Here is a 20,429-nt window from a genome sequence, read left to right as displayed (position 1 = left end):
CTGCAAACTGTTTGGGTTCTCAGAAGCAAATAGCGAGCAGTAGTACAAAAGCCATGTGGCCAACCATGTAACATCAGGCAGCTCTTCCTGAAACTGTACTTACGTGCCAAGAGGGTAGTTTAGATGTGGTCAGCTGGGATGGCCAGGCTCATCCATTGTAGCCTAGCCCACAGATTCAAGCCATATGCCTGTGTAGGCTAGGAAAACCTGACCAAGTTGATACGCAGAAATAAACAACAGTACAATTTGGAGGGATGGAGGAGGACATTTCTTGGTTGCTTCCAGAGCAGCGCTAACGAGCTCTGGTTTGTAATTTAGAAAGCAAGCTCAATGTTCTGGTCACATAGTCAGCTTCTGTATTTTTGGATTACTTTGGCTGTTGAGTTGTAGAAGTTTGGTGTAGTCTTAAAATAGAGGCAATTCTGCAAGAGAAGGATGTTTTCTGACATTTTATTCTTTCCTGGTTAACCAAAAGTATGTGGATGCTCCCAGTCTTGCTGGGTCACTGGGCTCTTTCAATCATCGTACATTTCATTTCTGTCTTCAATAGAAAACCTTTTTCAATTAAACCTTCATAAGATAGGCAGAAAATGAGCACAGATCTGACTTCTAACAAAGTTAAATGGCACCAGAATTTCACCCATTTCTTTTAGGGTCTGCCCCTCATGACTGCCTACGTTTTGTGCTGTATATAAATATCATGAAATGATCAAATTAACTACCACAGAAAAAAATACAGTTGTTTTGCTGGGTTTCTTTAAATTAACACTCTACTATGTTAGACTGAAGATCACCTTTGCCTGACGATGCAGCAAAACTTCCATTCATTACTTTTCCTCCAGCTCACCAATGCCAGGAACTGGTATTTTTGTGTACTGGAATTCATATCCAGCATGGCCCCAAAGACTCCATCTTCATCCCGAAAATGAATATTGTGCATATTCTTTTAAAACTAGTAGCAGAACTTCTCTGATGATGACATGCATGTCTTGGACATGGGTTGCTTACAAAGTCCTATTCCCCTGGACATTCATAATCTCAAACTTCTGTCAGCCCCAGGTTCTCCTTGTCTGGTTTATCCCTGAGTCATGCACCTGCCTGAAGCCTGTAGCTGAGCTCTCTTTTCTATTTAGTCCTGTAATATTTTTGCTGTTTTTCTTCACTATGTTATCTTCACCATTAAACAAAGGCTGCAGTGTAATTCCAACACCTTCATCCCTGTTATTCAAAGTACTTGGCAGAGGTATCCACACTTTCATAGTAGATGAGTTTAATATTCTCTTGAGTATCTTAAAGATTAGTGGTTTGTGGCACCAGTCCCAGTGATTTTTCTGTCCCTGCTGTCTTTTCTTAGTCCTAACATTAAGCTAAAACTAATTCTTTGAGTCTATCCAGCTTGTGGTTTAGACCTCGGGTTGTTCTGCTAGCTGGTCCCTGAGCTTTTCAGAGCTACAGAGCTCTGCATATCTACACAAGTGCAAGAGTCAGCACACTACATTCTGCCAGCCTAAAATCTCTCAAACCCTTCCTCATTTTTCTATCTTTATACAGTTATCTTTCTTTGCACAAAAGCCATGCTAGCAATGGTGCAATGAACAATCAAAACTAACAGCAGTAGGCATGACACCATGGAGGAAGAAGTATAGTTGTGATGGCCTAAGGATATGATTCAGCAACACACCAACCAGGCATAACAGCTCTTTTCCATTAAAAGAGGAGCTCTTCCACCCCTGCTTCCTTCCTTCCATTCCTGCTCACAGGTGCATGGTCTGTAGCTTGCTCTGCAATCATCTGAAGTCCTCAGTGTAGAACTGCTGCATGAAGTGAGGCAGCTGATGTGCTGTGAAGAAATTGCAAGAAAATATACTCTCTGCACTTCAAGACACAGCAGCATGCTTGATTATTCTCCGGGGAGCAGAACAGTGGGGGAAAAACTAGGCTGTGACTAGAAACACATGCAAGAGATCATAAAGCCTATGAAAACATCACCATAGCATTACAGCCCCCTCAGAGCTCAAAGCACATCGTGATTGTAAGAGGCTTTTAGTCCTTGTGTTCAGTGGACTACAGTGCAAAGAGAGGACTGTCAATCACTAGGGCAGTGTGGGTCTGAGAGACAATCTGCCTTTAGGACTCCAGTTCTCCCCATAGAGAAACCAAGTTGCTGAGAAATTATCTCAGTGGCTCATTAATACTACTCCTGGAGCTGCCATACCAATTTTCTTCATCTGGTTGAGGCATTTCTGCATCTTTTAACAAAGTGCATTCCTCATTTCCACTTACTCTGTGACAGAAAAAACTTTGGCTACGTTGTTTTTCTAATTGATAAAGTGTTTAAGTTTCTGCTTCACAAGCACTTCAGACGTCTAAATATCATGGAATCACAGAACCAAAAAACGGTTTGAATTGGGAGGAACCTTTAAAGATCATCTGGTTCCAGCCCCCCTGCCACGGGCAGGGACACCTTCCACTGGACCAGGTTGCTCAAAGCCCCGTCCAGCCTGGCCTTGAACCCTTCCAGGGAGGGGGCAGCCACAGCTTCTCTGGGCAACCTGTGCCAGTGCCTCACCACCCTTATAATGAAAAATGTCTTCTTTATATCTAATATAAATCTAATCTAAGTCATGTATAATTATTCATTGTTACTGAGTTACGCAGCTACAGGTATGCATACAGCAAGTGACTGTAGGGCAGGAATATGGGTGTCATTATATCTGAAAGAAAACATACATCTGGAAAAACAAAGGCCAGAGGAATTATCAGCTGAAACTCAGACTCAACATATGGAGATTTCATAAATGTTGAACAAAGTCTTTTGTTGCTGTCCCTAGCTTTAATGAGAACAGTTTGTGGTGAAAGCTTTTGTAAATTCCATTTTTATTTATCTAAGACACTGACCACATTTATGTCATCTCTAATTGTGTTATATGTGGTCTCTTTTGAAGTAATTACACAGTTTACATTTCGAATCTTTAACTAATTATCATCACAAAAAAACCTGAAACGGTTTGAAAAACAATTCAGTTAAACAAGACTTGAAATTGTGTTCTTTTAACAATGCTGATTATCTTCACAAATGAATGCCTCAAGACTTAGGGCAAACAATATGTCCAACGGACAGGAGCCTCTTATATCGCTTCCCAAACTTGCAGCCTGTGCTGGTCACTAGAGCAGAGCTCAACTTCTCCTTAGATATTAGCTCCTCACCATCAGTCACTACAGCTGCAGCAAGGTACTTGTTTAATCTATATATATATGAAATTTAAAAAAAATATGCCACCCTATTTTGTTTCAGTTGATGCGCTGATGGATGGCATACCAGTCAGTCACAAATTATTTTTGACATGTTGCAGCAGCTTCTGCCTCATAAACAAAATACAGGCTTTGGCCACTGAAAAAACACAGGGCATGATAAACCATATATCAACCAACACAGATTTCCCCATTCTCTTCTTTGAGAGTGAGCATGGTTTGTCACTGTGATCTCCATCACAGTTGAACGAGTCACTGGTGAAATTGTAGCGCTACAGTGTGCAGCAATCTGCTACTGACTCCACCACTGTCTAAACTCACCTCTCTGTTTTTTAAGAGGTTTTGGATACTTCTTGAAATTTTCAGATTTAAAAAAAGAAGACAAAATATTTTCTAAATATATTTAGTATACTATCCATGTTTTGGACACTTACAGAATGCCAGAAAAAAATTTTTTGGCTTTAAGATGACTTTTAAAAATATTCATTTGGGAAGAATCTACCACTGTGGTAGGTCATTAAAGGTCTCTGTCTGCCTTGTTTATGTTCCTCTGCTTAATTTAATCTACCTGATGATGTGTAGGGATGAGATCCAATGTGTTTATTCTGCAAAGCTCAGTGTTTCTGTTTATATACCCAGTCAGTCTCAGAGACTGGCATATTGCTAATAAATTCTAATAAAGTATTTTCTAATTCCAAAATAATATTTTGGAAGGCTGACAGTAAGGGAAAAGCTATGGCTATCTAGAAATTACACTGAGTAGTAAAGTCTGCACTACATGGAATAACAGTTGAGGATCTATACACACCCCCAAATTAGGAAACTCAAAGCAATACCTGTGATGGCTGGCATGTTTGCATTTTCTAAGACCTGTGCAGTGGTAGTACCACTGCTTTACAACCAGTGTAAATTATCTGAATTACTGATGTTGCAGAAACATTCATATTAGAATATTTAATTTATACAAACACAATCTTATATTAAATTTAAAATAAATTGACAGTGATATTAGAGAAAGTAAAGGAAATTAGGATTTTTATCACATACTGCTCTCTGAATATTCCCAAAAGTTTGTGAGTACCAAATATGTGATTATGCAATCACTGTAATAAATACAGCTGTGTTTATTTCATTGCATAGATCAGACAAACTACAAGCTAAGCATCAGCGTCTTGTTCATAAATCAGTAAAAAAACTGTAGCACAGTGTGCAAGATTTACTCAGACCTTCTCTCTGTTCCAAGTGTTTTCAGACTTGGCAGAGTACGCATTCCTTAGGGGACTATGAATATGCTGAGTTTTAATCATTTCTAGCAAAATCAGGTTTTAGTTAGTTCAGGAAAAAAACATATAAACACTTTACTTAATAGCTTAGGAATTAACTTTTAACTACAGTGAAATACAGCTAAAAAAGTTCTGTTTAGCTTTTCTTAAAAGTGGGGTGAAAGAAAGTATAAAGGATTTAAGCCTATGTCCTATTTCAGAAACAGCTTCTTTAGAAGAAAAAAAATGTTAACAGTATTTGAGCCTCCTTCCAGGAGTCTCCCTTTATGGTCTGTTTCCAAAAGTTTCCAAATTTAATCCCTCGTTGTACATATATGGAAAAAACAAAACAAAACAAAAAAAAATTCCAAACAAAATAAAAAACCAGTCTCACAATGATACCACTTTGGTTCTTTAATGCTGTGCTGGGTTTGTGTGAGTGACGGGGTTTTTTTGGTGGCAGGGGAGGGGGCTATAGGGGTGGCCCCTGTGAGAAGCTTCTCGAAGCTCCCCCAGCTCCAAGTCAGACCCACCTCTGCACCAAGGTCGAGCCAATTAGCAACGGTGGCTGCATCTCTCTGAGAACGTATTTAAGAAGGGACCTGGGAGGAGGAGGGGGAACTGTGGGGAGGACTTGCGACATCTATGTGAACACCAAGGTCAGTGGAAGAACAAAGGAGGAAAAGGGCGGGGGAGGTGTGCTGGATCAGAGACCCCCCCTGTATCCTGTGGTGAGGCAGCAGGGCCACCCCCGCTGCCACCCATGGAGGCCCCACGGTGGAGCAGAGGCCAACCTGCAGCCTGTGGAGGAGCCCACACCAGAGCAGGTGGCTGCCCAAAGGCAGCCAGGACCCTGTGGGAGGAAGATCCTGCCGTGTAGTTCGGTGCTGGGAGGACTGCAACACGGGGGGGTGTCCCACGCTGGAGCAGCTCGGGAAGGGCTGTGGCCTGTGGGAGGGACTCATGTCAGAGAAATTTTGTGGAAGACTGTCTCCGCGAGAGGGGAGCCACATGGAGCAGGGGAAGAACGCGAGGAGTTCCCCCCCTCCTTCTGAGGGGAAAGAAGCAGCAGGACTGATGGCACCCGCCGTCCCCTGCCCCCTGTGCACTGGGGAGGAGGAGGAGGCAGAGAAACTGAGAGCAGAGCTGAGCCCAGGAAGAAGGGAGGGGTGGGGGAAGGAGTTTTTAAGATGTGTTAATGCTTCTCGCTGTCCTACTGTATCTGTTAAGTGTTGTCATTATTAGTGTCCGAATTAAATCTATGTTCTTTTTTCTTCCCCTAAAGAGTCTCTCTTTTGCCCGTGACCATAATGGGTGAGTCATCCCTCCCTGTTCCTATCTCAATTCCTGAGACTTTTGTTTTATTCTCTCCTTTCTAGAGTTGGGGGGGAGGAGGGGAGTGAGCAGCTGCGTGGTGCTCAGTTGCCTTCTGAGCATAAACCAATTTTTCTGTGCTTTGTATTTAATGACAGTTATAACTGCAGTTTTGATACTAATATAATTATTGTGATCTACAACCAAAACTTGTAAATGCATATAGTCAGTTATTTTCCACTGAAGTCTATCACTTTTTACTATGCTTTCCCTATAGTTGTTTTTTAAATATACTTTGATAAGGTCTCATTTAAACCTGTTATTCTATTAAGATTAAAGAAAATCTTAAAATAGAAGTCTTTTCACTAATATCTACTGTACCATACTACAATTATTAAGTTATATAGTTGCCTTCAGAGAAACAGTGGTACTCGCATGCCCACTGTATTTCATCATGTATTTAAGCCTTAAATATTTTGCCACAGAGGTCCTCTTTATTGAACAGGAACATGATGCACAGAGTCACAGGTGTCCTATTTGGACCCGAGACCTCTTGCTGCTATTTCTTTTTAGTATTTCCAATGCAAAGGAAAATACTTCAACTATTTATCTTTTCCTTTGCTAATTAGAATTACTAGACTAAAATCATATTGAAAACTCTAGTATACCATTTAGCATATGCATTTCTTAGAAACAGTTTTCTGTACAAATATTTCTATGTACATTTATTCTCTTTAGGGAATGGATTTTTGTTTGGTTTTAGTTCTCCATTTGTATGTAACTAACAAAACAGTCTGAAATTACAAACACGCTTTCTGGGGTTTGTTTGGGAGAACTGACACGTAGTCAGTGGAACTTCTCAGCAATATATCTTCTAGCCTGGAAAAAAATTGTCACTTGATGCTTTTAAAACATCATGGCAGTTGTATTTATACTGAGCCATGAAGCTACAGAGGGGAAAGGGAATTAAATTTCCCAAGCAATACAAAGTGACTTAAGGCCAACTACAAATGTGACCAGGAAAAATTGCAGATGGCAAATAACTCACTGTCCTACTTTGATATTAGGGTAACAATCTGAGTTCTATTTCTAGGATATAATTATAGATTTCTGTAATATATTTCTATAATACAACTTTATTTCTATGAGAGCTCTATCTCATGCTCTTAGCACATTCAATAAAGGAAGTATACCTGCTTGCCTTCAGACTTCTTTGCAGGCATAAGCTTCACAAATCTTCTCACTTCGAAAAATTACTGGATTTTCTTGAGTTGAAGTTTCCAAATGAGGCCTATAATTTTGCATACAGAGTTTACCATTAAAAAAAAAAAAAAAAGTATAATCGAGTTAGTTTTATATTTTGTGGCTCAAGAAAAAAAAAATGACTTTTGCTTGGTTTTCTTGTAAGCCAAAGGATCCATCAACAAAATTCACCTACAGATTCTTTCCTGTAAGTGACAAATTCATCCTTGCCCCTAATGCCAACAGAACGCTTGACAAAAATCAGGATGCTGCTGTGCTTAAACCATGGCTGGTCATGCAGATCCAGGTTGTATAATTGTTTCCTTTTTTCTTTTTCCTCTTTTGCCTTGTATCCATCTCTTGTATGATCTTTGTGGTAGGAATTGCCTTTATTTGCTCTCTGAGTTTGAACAGTTTCACACCACTGGGATTCTTGGACATGACTGAAGATTCAGAGGTGTGTGCAGGTGATTATGTCCACAAGCCCATGTTTGTGCACGCTAGAGGTGAATCTGAAATTGCTTTGAAAAGTTAAACTTTACTTACAGGACCTTCCCTGGCATGCCCGGGTTACTCTGTACTAGCAATACTGTCAATGGCATTTCACAGAGACTGTGAATATTAGTTTCTCCTACTGACATTAAGTGTAAACACTGGCAAAGAAAATAAAACGATTTTTGTAGGCATTTAGCCAAACTATTAAAACAACTGAACAAGTATTTTATTTCAGTTGCTACCTTAAGACTGTTTTGGGTTTTGTTCATTTGTTTGTTTGTTTTTTCTTCAAGGACTTACTCCATTATGGTCCTCTTGTGATAAATTACTGAATGGTTTAAAACACAGGCCACAGAAAACAAAAGATGTACCTTGGGTTTTTGTGACATGAGCTGCATGTTCTATCTTGTTGTACTAAATTAATCATAAACTTTATTCAATATTTAAGTATTCAAAAGGGGAAAAGAGCAGGTGTCTGCCAAGAACAGGTGTTACAAATTTAAGGTTAAATAAAATGCAACAATCTTTTCCACATATTATTTCCATAATATATATCAGAAACCATACTCTCTGCTAATATGTCCTGAGCTGTGCAGAAGAGAAGCCTCTTGTCATATGTTTTCTGATCTGGTCTTGTTTCTAGAATTTACTTTTCACTTTGGCTCACGAGGGTTCAGTTTTGCTGACCTTGATGGAATTCTGTAAATATCATGCTGCCCATCTTATAGTGATTGTAAACATTACATTTACAGCGAGTAAGTCAATGAGTACCTGCAAAAATAATGTAGCAGGCTGCCCGAGGATGAAGGATTTGCCCAATATTTATTTTAGTTTATTTTGATTTATTTTAAAAGCACACATGAAATTCATCATTATCTACTACTGAACAGGCATGCAAGCTTTTGAGAGTGGTGCCATATTATCCAAGCCTTTTCTCGAGTCTATCAACAAGTCCTATGAATCTTGTGAGAAATATTATTTATGATAAAATTAGTGAAACAGTTTGGCAGATGGAATCATTTGATTATAATGTATTTTAACATGTGAACAAGCACTGTCCAAGCAAGACAATGGTGAGAGATGGAGATTAACAATCATCCTGCACAAAAAGTCTTTTCCCTCCCTGTTTTCCCTCCACAACATTTCCTTTAAGTGACTCACAGCCTTATCCTTCAGATAACCCTACTCTTTTTACAACATGCCAGCACCTAAAAACATGGAAAATGTTTTGAAATAATTCTAGAGAATACATTACACACTAGTGAACCACCAATGCATTTCTCGATAATCTTACTTCTTCATTTCTGACAGAGTGTGAAAAATTGGATTAGGTTTGGGACTATACTGGGTGTGCTGGCAGAGCCCATGATAGACTTTTTCCTTTTCCAGCTGGCATATGAGTGTTATTAAAACAACTGATGTACAGCTCCAAAGTGCTTTTTCCTTGAGGGATCTTAATGCATGTTACATATACTTAAACCAAATATTTAGAGGAAGACAGATGTAACTGTACAATAGCTTCTATATCTATTGAACACATATAGAATATTAACATGTTTTTATATAACTAAAAATTGTATAAGGAAAATCTTCTTCACTACGACTGTAATGCAGTACTAAAACAAGTTATCTGCAGGGGCGGTGGGATCTTAATTCCTGAAGGTTTGAAGGCCTGGCCAGACAAAGCCACAGCTGACCTGACAGGGCAGTGGCCCTGCTCTGAGCCAGAGGTTGTGCAACAGGACATTTGTGCAGTCTTCATCCTTGAAAGCTTTCATGACAGGCTGGATAAAGCCCTGAGAAACTTGGTCTGAGCACACAGTTGACCCTACTTGGACTTGGAGACCTCATGATGTCCCTTCCAACCTGAAGTATCCCATGATGTTATGACCTCAGAAGGTGCTTTCCAACCACTATTATTTTTGTGATACTGTGAATACGGAATCCAGACTAACTAGTGGACATGTTAATAATATTATTTCAACATAATTTTCCAGACATATAAAAGAAATCATGTGTTGGTTGATTTTTTTTTTTTTTTCTGAAGACCACAGCATAAGTCTCAGGGATCCATCCAGGAGCTGAAGAGAGAGCTGGAGACCCTTACCTTAGGCAGGGATTGAAAATCTCGTGCTGAGCTGAAATGGGGCTCCTGGGCCCATGGTCAGTGGGGTGAGGGGGGTCCCAGGTGGGATGGTCAGGGCCATTCAGGCCCTATAGGCCTAGTTCTTGGGGTGATTGCCACATAACATTGCTACGTGCATAGAAACTGCATCTGACTCACAAACCTGTTGGGAGATTGGAATGTACTCAGAGGCAGCATTGCATGTTTGCCAGCTTCTTAACAGTTTTTCTCAGGCATTTGCAATTGACTGTGCTGGAGTTAGTACACTGGGCTATATGGACCTTTGCTCTGACCAGCAGAGCTGTCTTTATAATTGGTGGAATTCATCAAAGCTCCCATAATAGGACAAATCAGCTTTCATTGCCAGGGATCTCCTAGGACCTAGGAGATCATCACGGTCTTTGAGGAACCATAAGAGCAAGGGGCCAAAGCAGCATTGGAGAGAAGAACTTAAGATATACTTACAGAGAAGGAACTGGGGCACAATGAGAGCAGACACTACCAGAAGACACCACCAGTAGACACTACCAGAAGAGGAAGGCTGGAACAAAACTGGCCAAGAAGGTCCCAGAAGGACATTAGCAAGGAGATAAAGAGTTTGGTGTACATCAGGACACTGGGGCAATCTGAAGGGAAAATCTTTGAGCAGCCATCCTCCTTCAGAGCCAGGATTATGTGTAACTGAAAAGATTCTGCTTTCCGAGTGCTTCAGCAAGTCCCTTCTGTTCTCCCTCCTTCCTCCCCTCATTACAGCGCTGTGAGTGCCCTGAATCACCATACTGCTGGATGAGGAGGTGGTTTATTCAACATCCACGTTCTGGCAAAAGATTTGTTTAGTTTTTAAGCAGGTCATGTATTTAATGTTTTGGTAGCTAACCAAGAATTGCTTTTTTGCAGTAAGCTGGCACTGGACACACACAGAATACTGGTGGAGGTTTTAAACTACTTGCTCATATGTGTGATAATGCTGATTTGAATGGACTATTCATGTTACAGATGTGGAAACTGATCAGTAATAATATAGAAGGCCAAATATTTATATATGCTTATATTCCTTAGCCAAATCATGTTGGGTGTATATATAGAGAGATACAATGAAAGTATACATGTTGACACATTTTCAGTGACATTTCTTGAGGGCATATCTGTCATCACTGTGTAAAGCAGAGTACACATGTGCCTAACCCACATGACTCTACATCCGTTTTAATCCAGAGTCAATTAATTTTCTTTATGTTGTTCCAACTTTGCTCCGTTGCTCTGTACATTTAGCTGGCTGATAGATACACACGCACCTTGTTATACTGCTAGTTGTAAACCAGATACAAGTACTTTACTTTGTGTGAACAGGTATGTCCCAGACTATACTCATTTTCAGGTGATGCTACAGCAATGTCATTCTTCCATGAGTACAAGGTGCCACCCTGTGAAATACATGCGAGGTTACTTATAGAAGCTAAAGAACAAGATGCTTTCACCATTGTCTTGAAAGCCTTTAGAGCCAACTTGTCATCTCATGTTAACTGAACAGGGTTTTCAGAAAGAAGAATCTGATTTTATTTGCATGCATATCTCAATACAAAGTACAGACTAACTTCTCTGAAGTTCTTCAAAGCATCTTCAAAACTGGGCCTCTAGTTTGTAAGAAGATATACATGTAAATAAAATCAGATTCAATTAACTTTTACATTTGCTTCTTTAACAGTAACATTGTTACTATTAAAACACTGTTACCCTTGGAGCAACAAGTATATACAAATGCTACCACTGTAATGCTTGATGGCTTTGTCAGAAAAATGCTTTACAAAGGAAGAAAAAGCCATTTTTCCAAAGTCCCACAATACAAAATTATGCAAAAGCTCAGCTAAATGGAGATGAACCAAAACACACTTTTTTCTCCCCCCTCCCCCCCCCCCAGTGAATGTATGATATCTTTATCTGATTCCAGGCAACAGTGTTACCTGCAATAGGATTTGTAGTATCAAATCAAGATCATACTACCTTTGGTTCTTTGCTCTTAACTCACTACTATCTTTCATAAGAAATTAATTATTCACCATAAAATTACTTTCACTACGAAAACATAAAGTCTGATGATTTCACAATTATCTGCCCTTGTAGGCTCTGCTACATCAGATATAGAAGTAATAGAGACATTTTAATAATCATTCTAATGTCATGTAGTCCCTCCAGTTTACACGTCAACGCCCCTAGATTGCTTATTCCCATATGTGAACTGTCAGTGTATCACTGGTACAGATCTGTTGCAACAGAACTGTTCACAATGTATCAGAACTGATCCAGAGAAAGCTCTGACCCTCTGTGAGGCATTACTTTCACTGCAGAGTGACCTTCAGTGGACATTCAGTCCCTGTCCTTCACCCCAGAGTCCTTGCAAATGCCATCTCCCTCTGACAGCACCCCTTTTGGACTCAGAGTGGCCATTGGGTCTCACAACTGCAATGTCCTACAGAAATCTTGATGAGGCACTGTGACTGCTAATAGTGCCTTGGGTCTAATTCAAGATCCCTAAGAAGGTTTGGGATCAGGGTACAACTGGAGAATCAGGTTTTTTGGTATCATAGGTCTGGACAGAGGCAGAGATGCATCCGAGCTGCACACCTGTTAAGCCATGCGATAGCTTTATATTGAGACATACCCTTGCAAACACCAGTAAAGCTTTTGGCTGATGTTTTCACTCTGTGTGATGCAGCTTATACCACCTTTCACAGCTGGTGTGTAAATAACATCTGAGAGTTTTCATCAGAAAACAAACAGTTATGAACAACATGTTTCTCAGGTAAAAGCTAAGATTGCAATGCAAGTAGAAGAAATTGAAAGTGACAAACTGTACTGACAGTTGACAAGTTCATCTCTCTAGACAACAAACTGTCACATGGGGGAAAAACGCCTTGAGCCACCAGCTATAACTAGGAAAGATGTGCCAAGAATTCAAGTGTACAAAACCATCAGTGACAGGCAGCACTGAAGAGACAAGTGCTGACAAGAATGCAGTTGTTTGAGTTTCTCTACAATAGTGAGAGCACCACAAAATAGACGGGGGTGGGGGGAGGGGACTGAACTTTTTAATTACTAGGGCTAGGTTGGCACGTGCTATTAATATTGCCTGCCTTGAAAATTAAGTTCTTGCAAGCCAGCTACTCAAGACTGGAATCAAGGTCGGTAAAGACAGAGAGCTGCATCAAACTGAACGTGGCAGCAGGATTCTCCTCCTTTAACTTGGGTCACTAACGCCCCCAGGAATATCTGTCGCGGGGATGAAGCTGTATGACAGAAGAGTGGGTCCTCCTTGCCTCTCAGACCTGTTACCTGCCCCTGCTACTTCCGAATAGCGAGCTCAACGGCCGGGAAGGGAGAGAGGTAAAGAGCAGCCGAGGCTTAAAGATCTCTAGAGCGCGAAGGGATGCTGCCACCTGGAGCACAGGGCCTGTCACTGGCGAGAAGCTGCCTCGCACCAAACTAAGCCTTCAAGCCTGCAGGGCCCATTCTCACCCGAGCTTCTGTTGCTGGCAGAGCTCCGAAAGTCCCATGGAGCACGCAGAGCGCTCCTGCCGAGGAGACGGCAATCCCTTTTCCAACCATTCCGCTCTTCTTCCGCTTTTCACATTTTAGAACTACGGAATCCGTTGTTTCACCAACAGCATTTCCAGCGCAGCAAGCCTACCACGCATGCGCAAAGCGCAGGGCCTGAGGGCAGCCGGCGGCGCCGCGACGGATGGCTCCCGCCCCTGCGGCCGGCGACAGCTGTCTGCCCCGGAGGAGGCCGCGCCGAGCGAGGCCCCCCAGGCTGTCCCTCGGACCGCTGCAGGGGGGCGGCTGGCAGCCCCGGCCCCGTCAGCCGTTAACGGCGGTTCCTGCCGCGAGGGATTCTGGGGATAGTAGTCGCCCCCTCCCCGCCGCGGGAGTACCGCCGCCCGCAGGGGGCGGGGGCTCCCACAATGCATCTCGCGGGGCAGCCGGGCCGCACCGCCCCCAGCCGCCGTCACGTGACCCTCGCGCCGAGACGAGCCCGCCGCTTCCCTGGGTTGGGGGGGACGGAGCCGGGGGGTCCGCGCGCCGCTCCGGGGGCGGGACCTCCCCACAGGTAGCGGGGGGCGGGGCTTGCGCGCCGGCGGCCGTTTAACGGGCGCTGGGGGGGTCGTGTCCGTGTCCCCGTCCCTCCTCTCGGGATGGCGGGCGGCGTCCCGGGTCTCCATGCTCATCAAACGGCGGTGCACAGTAGGGGCTGCCCGGGCTGTGACGGCGGGGAAGCGGCCCCCAGCGGGACAGCCATGGCGCTTGACGTCCCTGTGCCCGCAGGACGCCCTGCGCCGCCGTGGGGCGGTGAGTCACGGAGAGGCGTTTCCCCGGGAGGGGAGGTTGGTCGGTAGCACCCAGAAGCAGCGTATCGCCTGGCAGCAGCCTGGCGTGTGTCTCAGTGGGTAGCACCCAGCGGTAGCGTACATGTGAACAATAATAACTCGGCATTGGCTGAGTTTCGGCTAAGGCCGTTGTCGCTCCCTTTAGAGGGGGTTATTTGGCAAGGATGAATCACACCATCCTCATGCCACCATCGTTTCTTAGTATTTTGACTGGCGTGGACTTGAGTAGTCACGGTGTTTTCTAGCAATAATCCATGGGACGCAAAGCTTGCGATCGCTCTCAGGTACCTGTTGGCTGAAGCTGATTCAGATCTTAATTTCTGCCTGTCAGGCAGGCCTGGGCAGCTTCTCCCAAAAACCGGATTCTCTTGTTTGAATAAATGAGTGACTACTCATCTCTGAAGAAACTACAAAGCTGTATTTCCATGCACTGTGACCTGTTTTTTTCTCTTGCTTTTAGTGTAAATGCCAGTTTTAATGGATATTTCTTTTTTTTTTTTTTTTTTTTTTTTCCCCTTCTCTTTGGAGGACAAGAAATTAGTTTAGATGCAGTAAATGGGAAGAAATGGAGGAAAGGAAAATCAAGAGGAGGAGCCCCAAATCATCTACCAGTCACCCTGCTCAGGTTGCTAATTCCAAGAAGAACTCTGTGCCGGTCAGTAAAAGTACAGCCTTTTCAAATCCTGCACCACAGCCTGCAGTACAAAAAACAAAGTTAAAACGGTAAGCTTGGGAGCAGCTTGCAAGCTCGGTGGAGGTGAGAGCCAGGAAACTGCCAGTGCTTGGACTGTCTAAAGGCTTTTTAGACAGCCTGGGATGGAATGAAAAAAAGGGCTTCATTTTTGATGATGTCTTTTGTAGCAAAGCGATTTGTGTTTAATGAATTATAGCAGCTATTTTACAGCAAATGAAGGTGCTGGATACTCTTCTTGTAAGCTTTATAAAATGTTACACAATGCTGTAGACTCATACTGATAACAATTTACCTGAAGCGATGATAGCCTGATGTGACTGGTGAAAGACAAGAGTTGGGTGATCAAATATGGCAAATGTGGTCATCATGGGAGATAGCAGAGCCCTAGATGTACAGCTGTGAGGAACAAATAAAATATTACATGACTGCAAGGTTGGAACTGACAGTAGGGGAGGAAATGAAGGACATGAATTGAACAGGATGAGCTAGAAGTGGAATTTCAGTGTTTTTTTGTTTGGGGACCCATCAGTGGGGGCAGCGGTAGCTCCCAGGCTGGCCTTATGCAGAGGGAGGCATTCAGCTCTTCAGAAAGTACTGTTTTGGAGTAGTTTGTGTGTTATTGATGATACATCAGTTTGAGAATGTGTTTTATAATTTGCAGGAAAATTAACATTTCTTTGTTGTGGTAGATAACAGCGGCTAAATGAGTGAAGAGGGATTTGAAAGTGAAATGTTAGCTAGAGAGAAGCAGCTGAGTTTATTGACCTGTCACTATTGGCCGAAGATTCAGTACCGAACTGTCGTCATTAGCACAGATAATCTGTTTGCAGGATCCAGTACTGGCCTGATGAATAATGAGTTCCTGCAATGTAAAGTCTGTACATTATTTTTCAAGTAAAATGGGTTAAGATTTTGAGGAAAATAGTAATAAATACTAATGTGCTATAAATTGGTGGTTTCTGCAGCTGACTGTACAGTTTAGTTAAGTCTCAACAATATTCTGGAATGTACTAGAAATTAATTTCTTGTGGCCCACAATATTGGCTAGGGAAGAAAATGTCCTTTTAGCTTTAAGTTTTGAAAAAAGGACATTCATGCTCAACTGTTAAGTCAAACTTATCAAGCAGTGATAATAGACAATTTCTCGAACTTTCCAATCAGGAGTGGTAATTGACATAACAATGGGAGGATGAACTGCTGTTAACAATAGTGGAGTAGGAGTATTTAATTTTTCACTTCATCTGCAAGAATCTAATTTAATAAATTTTCCAGGAGCAGTAATATATTAAACTTCAGATACAGGTGGAAAAAATTGATGTTCTTTCTGGCATATAAACCTGTATGCTTCTGTTACATTTCAGATTCTCAGTGAAAGTGAAAGCATAAGTAATCTTTTTGTTTATATATATATTTTTTTTTTCAGTGTAATAAAAGAGAAAGCCAAACCTCCAGGAGGTGAAGCAAAAGGGGCACAGGCAGCACCGATCCAGCATTCTTTTCTCACAGATGTATCTGACGTGCAGGAGATGGAAAGGGGTCTTCTGAGTCTCCTGAATGACTTCCACTCTGGCAAACTTCAAGCATTTGGTAAGTGCATAAATTGTCTGTATATAATAGTTGTTTTTATAGCTATATGATGGTAACTTTTGCAAACAAATGTGCTGTATGGACAGACTGCCAGTTTGTCATATTGGACTCTGCCATATGAAATGAAGTTTAACATAACTAATAGATCTTAGTGCATTTTTACATTATAGACCTATCGTAAGGTTGGCTTTGAGAGATGATTCAAGCCCATTTCATTGTTCTTTCCAGCATAGCTTACCAAAGGCAGTACCTTGGCATATAGATTTAAGATACCAAATTTAAAGCCACTTATTGATGATAGAATAGGAATAATAAGAAGTAACTGTATTTAGCACCTGATTTTGCTTTATTAACACTTCAGACTATTGATAACAACTTTTATGGAATCCAATGCAAGTTGCATTTTACCCAGTTTACTCTCCTGTCTTGGCATCTTACTATTCTTACTACTAGACAGTTGATGGAGGTTTCAGAAAAAAATCTGCTTCCTTATTTTCCCTGTACTAAGTAGAAAGATGCATATGTGTTTTTGCAAGCACACTTATTTTACAAGAGAACCTGAAAAGTCTGTCTTATATAAAGCATCAGTTACAAGAAATAAACCCCCAAGATTAGTCAAAATTAGAAAGTTTATTGTGATCATATTTAAAGTTAAAAAACAGGGCCTTGCTAAATCAGAGAGACATTCAGGAATACAGAAAAAGAAAAAGTACATTCTAAGAAACGGTTAGTGTATTTGGTATTTATCATAAGTTCAGCACAACATAATACCAGACAAGATGACATAATCTTCAGTAGTGAAACAGGGAGGAAATCGTTAAGAAAGCAAATTAACTTGTAAATTTGATGTTTAAATTCCTCTTCTCTGATGTAAAAAGCTGCATCCTCACACCTTCGTTTCCTCTCTCAGGTTTCTTTATCTAAAGCTGTTGCTCATCCTTTTAGGAAATGAATGTTCCATAGAGCAGATGGAGCATGTGCGGAGTATGCAGGAGAAACTTGCTCGCCTCAATCTGGAGCTCTATGGGGAGCTGGAAGAACTCCCTGAAGATAAAAGGAAACTAGCCAGTGACTCCAACCTGGACAGGCTGCTGTCAGACGTAAGTATGGGGAAGGCAGAACACACGGAACTTTGCCCACAGCGCTCGGCTCAGGAAAATGCCACTGCTGGGTGGGCAGTGATTTACAGCTGAGGAGAACAGAGTTGTGTAATGAGCCAGGATATAAACCTTGCTGTCATCTTGGTTTTGAGAAAACATAGTACATCGTTTTAATTTTTATAGGCTGCTGCGTCTTTGGGTGAGTGGAGCAGTCTAGCTGTAAACTGTCAGAGGCTGTAGGCCTGCTTAGAGACTGGCCCTGTACCAGGGAACTACAACCACTTTCCCTGCGGTCCATCCTCCTACAGCTGGGGAAGATCACACATAACAAGGAATTTAGATCTGTGTATTCTACACTTTGTTTCTCCTTTCTCTAGTGTATTTCTATAAAAACCCAAACTGTTAACATTTCTCTACATTTCCTGAGACAGGCAGATTTAAACTTAATTTGGGACTTAGCTCTGTTGGTGTCAAATTCAGGGCAGGTTTGCTTTGCTTTCTGTAATAAAATCATACATTTCAGCACAAACTGTTAAGTGATATCCTTCATTGTTTTAATGTATTTATTTCATCATATCAGCACAACTGTTGCATTTTTTTGACTAAATGAAATGCCATTTCTGATACTTTTTACATTTATATTGCAGCTAGAAGAACTGAATTCATCTATGTATCCTTTTCCTTAAATGTCTGTTTTGTGTTATTATTAACTGTAATCAAATTACAGTATATTTCCCCAGTAACTGGTGTCTTTACAGGAGTCAAATTGCTTCAATAATATCCTTTATTTTAAATTAGTAGTGTAATACAGCATGGATTTTAGGTTCTTCCAACACACAAGTGACGAAATCTTACCACTTTTAATTGCAGGCTGTTTTCTGTACAGTGGTGTTTTTATCTGGTGTGTACCACTTCCAACAAGGTGGTGACAGTCAGTGGCAAAGCCCATCAGAAGCAGGGTCTTCCTGTGTGCATCCTGCTGAGACATTCTGGAACAAACGTACAAAGTAATATTCCTCCTGTAGTATTCACAAGTGTCCTGTCTCACTGATAAGTGAGTCCTATTACCTTTACCTTTTAGTTGGTTTTTTTTTTTTTTTTTTTAGAAATATGTGCCTCACTGATTTTACTGTGAATAGTGGACTGACCTAATTTTTTATTTCAAGGATTAGGCTAGGGCTGTGTCAAATACGTCAGCAGAGCTTTGGTAATTGAACAAATGTGTGCTCTTAGCCAGCCCAGAAGAAGACAAAGCTGAATGTCTTAGCTTATCTTGTACATCATGATTTTGATAAGCTAAGACCACAGTTGAGGAGTGTTGCATTCAGTTTAGCCTGTAGTCTGGTTATTTCTGATGATACACACGTTGTATGCACTGAGGCAGGTGGGACTCTGGTTTGGGACCTCAGGTATTGCACTGATATATATGTTCTCTGTGTCTGTGGAAAGGTGTTTAAGGCTTGGTCTCATATCACATTCCGCTTGTGTTCTTTATAATATTATCACATAATAGTGATAAAAATAATCTGCCATCTGGACTGGTGCCTACCAGTCACAGGGCTAAGTGTAGTTTCATGTAGCATGATCTTGTTTATACCTTATCTATATGTGAAAATGTTATTCCTTAATGGCTTGCTTCAGCCAAAAACTACATTTAGCAGATGCTCAAGATATTCCAAACAGTGCCACAGGCTGAAATAACAGCTTTGTCAATTAGGATTCTCCCAGAAGCTTTTCTTTCATTTTTCCTGACACTGGAATCTGGAACAATGGTGGTTTGGTGGGTTGTGTTTAGTGGTTGGTTTGTGTTCTTTGTTTTTTTTTTTTTTTTTTTTTTTTGTTTGTTTGTTTTTTTCACTTCACACAATGAAGACTCAAAGTGCAAATCCAAGTGTTTATTTTTGCACATTCCTCTGAGCACTGCATTATGTCAGGACTCAGTATCTAGAGTTTTAAGGTTACTGTGATGCTATGCTTTTTATTATTGCCTTAATAGAAAAATTGCAGAAACTTGCAAGTTTCTGCACTTCTGCTCAGTGTTGTTCATATGTTTGAAAATTATATATGTATATAAGTTCATTAGCATTCCTCCAGTTTTTATGAAGGTAGCAATGATGTTGCCTTTCTGATCAGTATGTAGACAATCTGCACAATATATCCGTAGTGTTTTGTGGATCATGTGTGTGTGATGCCACAGACTAATTTATTGTTAATAACGTAAAACATTTGAAATATATGACATTTGATTTAGACAAGCTGCTATCTGTTCAGCTGTGTTAAGAAGATATGAGTTCTTGCATGGTCTGAATGTTTGCAGAGTTTACTCTTTTGTTACCATGAATAATTATGTCACTAAATTAGAACTAGCAAGCATGCTATCAGTTCCACGTAAGTAGTGTGAAATTCTAAATTTGGGTAAACAGTTGTTCAATAAATCCAGTATATGCAGTTGTGTAGTCATTCCTATGTTATAAATAGTCTGGTATTAATTGGTATCATCTTCGTGTTCACAGAGAAAAATAATTCTGTATTTGTGTAAAATCAGGCTGGTTTTAGATCCAAAATTTATATCTTTGTCCACCAAACTGTGACTTTGTTTCTAGATTTAATTTATATTCAGTTTTTAGGTAAAACATTCAGATTCTATATTGTATATACCTACTGCACAAGGAATGGAATCTTCATCCTTCTACTTGAGAGTTACGCTTCCCTCTGCCTGGTGCTCAGCAGCGTGGGAGGAGATGGATGCTGCCCCAGCCCCAGGGTGGGGTTGAGGGTTCCCTCCACTCCAGCTCTGTGTGGAACCACGGGCACCCTCAAGCCCACGCTCTGCTGCTGGGGACAGAAGGATCAGTTAAACACCACCGTGGGCTCTGGCTACAAATTCAGCCTCAAACACCATTAGTCCCTGCCTCACCTATCAGGCAAAGCTCAACAACTAATGAACTAGTAGGGATCCCAGCTGGGCTTTTCCTT

At 41.2% G+C, this 20,429-nt stretch overlaps 1 protein-coding gene and 1 long non-coding RNA gene across 6 annotated transcripts; one reads left to right on the top strand and one right to left on the bottom strand.

Moving 5' to 3' along the window:
• Nucleotides 1–436: 436 nt before the first annotated feature.
• On the bottom strand, nt 437–13,556 carry LOC116959185. The gene is made up of 3 exons (XR_004405723.2): nt 13,204–13,556; nt 7,022–7,119; nt 437–1,840 (listed from the first exon to the last, which is right to left on the bottom strand). It is a non-coding gene; the product is annotated as an uncharacterized LOC116959185 (long non-coding RNA).
• A 125-nt stretch (nt 13,557–13,681) lies between these two features.
• Nucleotides 13,682–19,901, top strand: CCDC28A (coiled-coil domain containing 28A). 5 transcript variants are annotated; one of them, XM_032983263.2, is made up of 6 exons: nt 13,682–13,795; nt 14,601–14,795; nt 16,190–16,353; nt 17,299–17,453; nt 18,101–18,123; nt 19,095–19,901. In XM_032983263.2, the coding sequence occupies exons 2-6, from the start codon at nt 14,638–14,640 to the stop codon at nt 19,147–19,149; spliced, it is 555 nt and encodes a 184-aa protein (XP_032839154.1). In that variant the 5' UTR covers nt 13,682–13,795; nt 14,601–14,637; the 3' UTR covers nt 19,150–19,901. The 5 variants fall into 5 exon arrangements, with proteins under 5 accessions (XP_032839154.1, XP_032839150.1, XP_032839148.1 ...); XM_032983257.2 differs by lacking the exon at nt 13,682–13,795 and adding an exon at nt 13,860–14,034 and having other exon boundaries at nt 14,601–14,727; XM_032983259.2 differs by lacking the exons at nt 18,101–18,123; nt 19,095–19,901 and having other exon boundaries at nt 17,299–18,047.
• Nucleotides 19,902–20,429: the final 528 nt, after the last annotated feature.

This window comes from Tyto alba, unplaced genomic scaffold (assembly GCF_018691265.1).
Source record: "Tyto alba isolate M040663 unplaced genomic scaffold, T.alba_DEE_v4.0 Super-Scaffold_22, whole genome shotgun sequence".
NCBI lineage: Eukaryota > Metazoa > Chordata > Aves > Strigiformes > Tytonidae > Tyto > Tyto alba.
The sequence above is the reverse complement of the archived record's forward strand: the minus strand, read 5'-3'. Positions and strand labels throughout refer to the sequence as shown.

Excerpts from the sequence above, each read along its gene's own strand:
- CCDC28A (XM_032983257.2), top strand. The coding sequence starts at position 13,881 with ATGGCGGGCGGCGTCCCGGGTCTCCATGCTCATCAAACGGCGGTGCAC. Across the intron at positions 16,354-17,298 it reads TGGCAAACTTCAAGCATTTG|GAAATGAATGTTCCATAGAG; the intron begins GTAAGTGCATAA and ends TCATCCTTTTAG. Across the intron at positions 18,124-19,094 it reads GAAGAACTGAATTCATCTAT|CCAAAAACTACATTTAGCAG; the intron begins GTATCCTTTTCC and ends GGCTTGCTTCAG.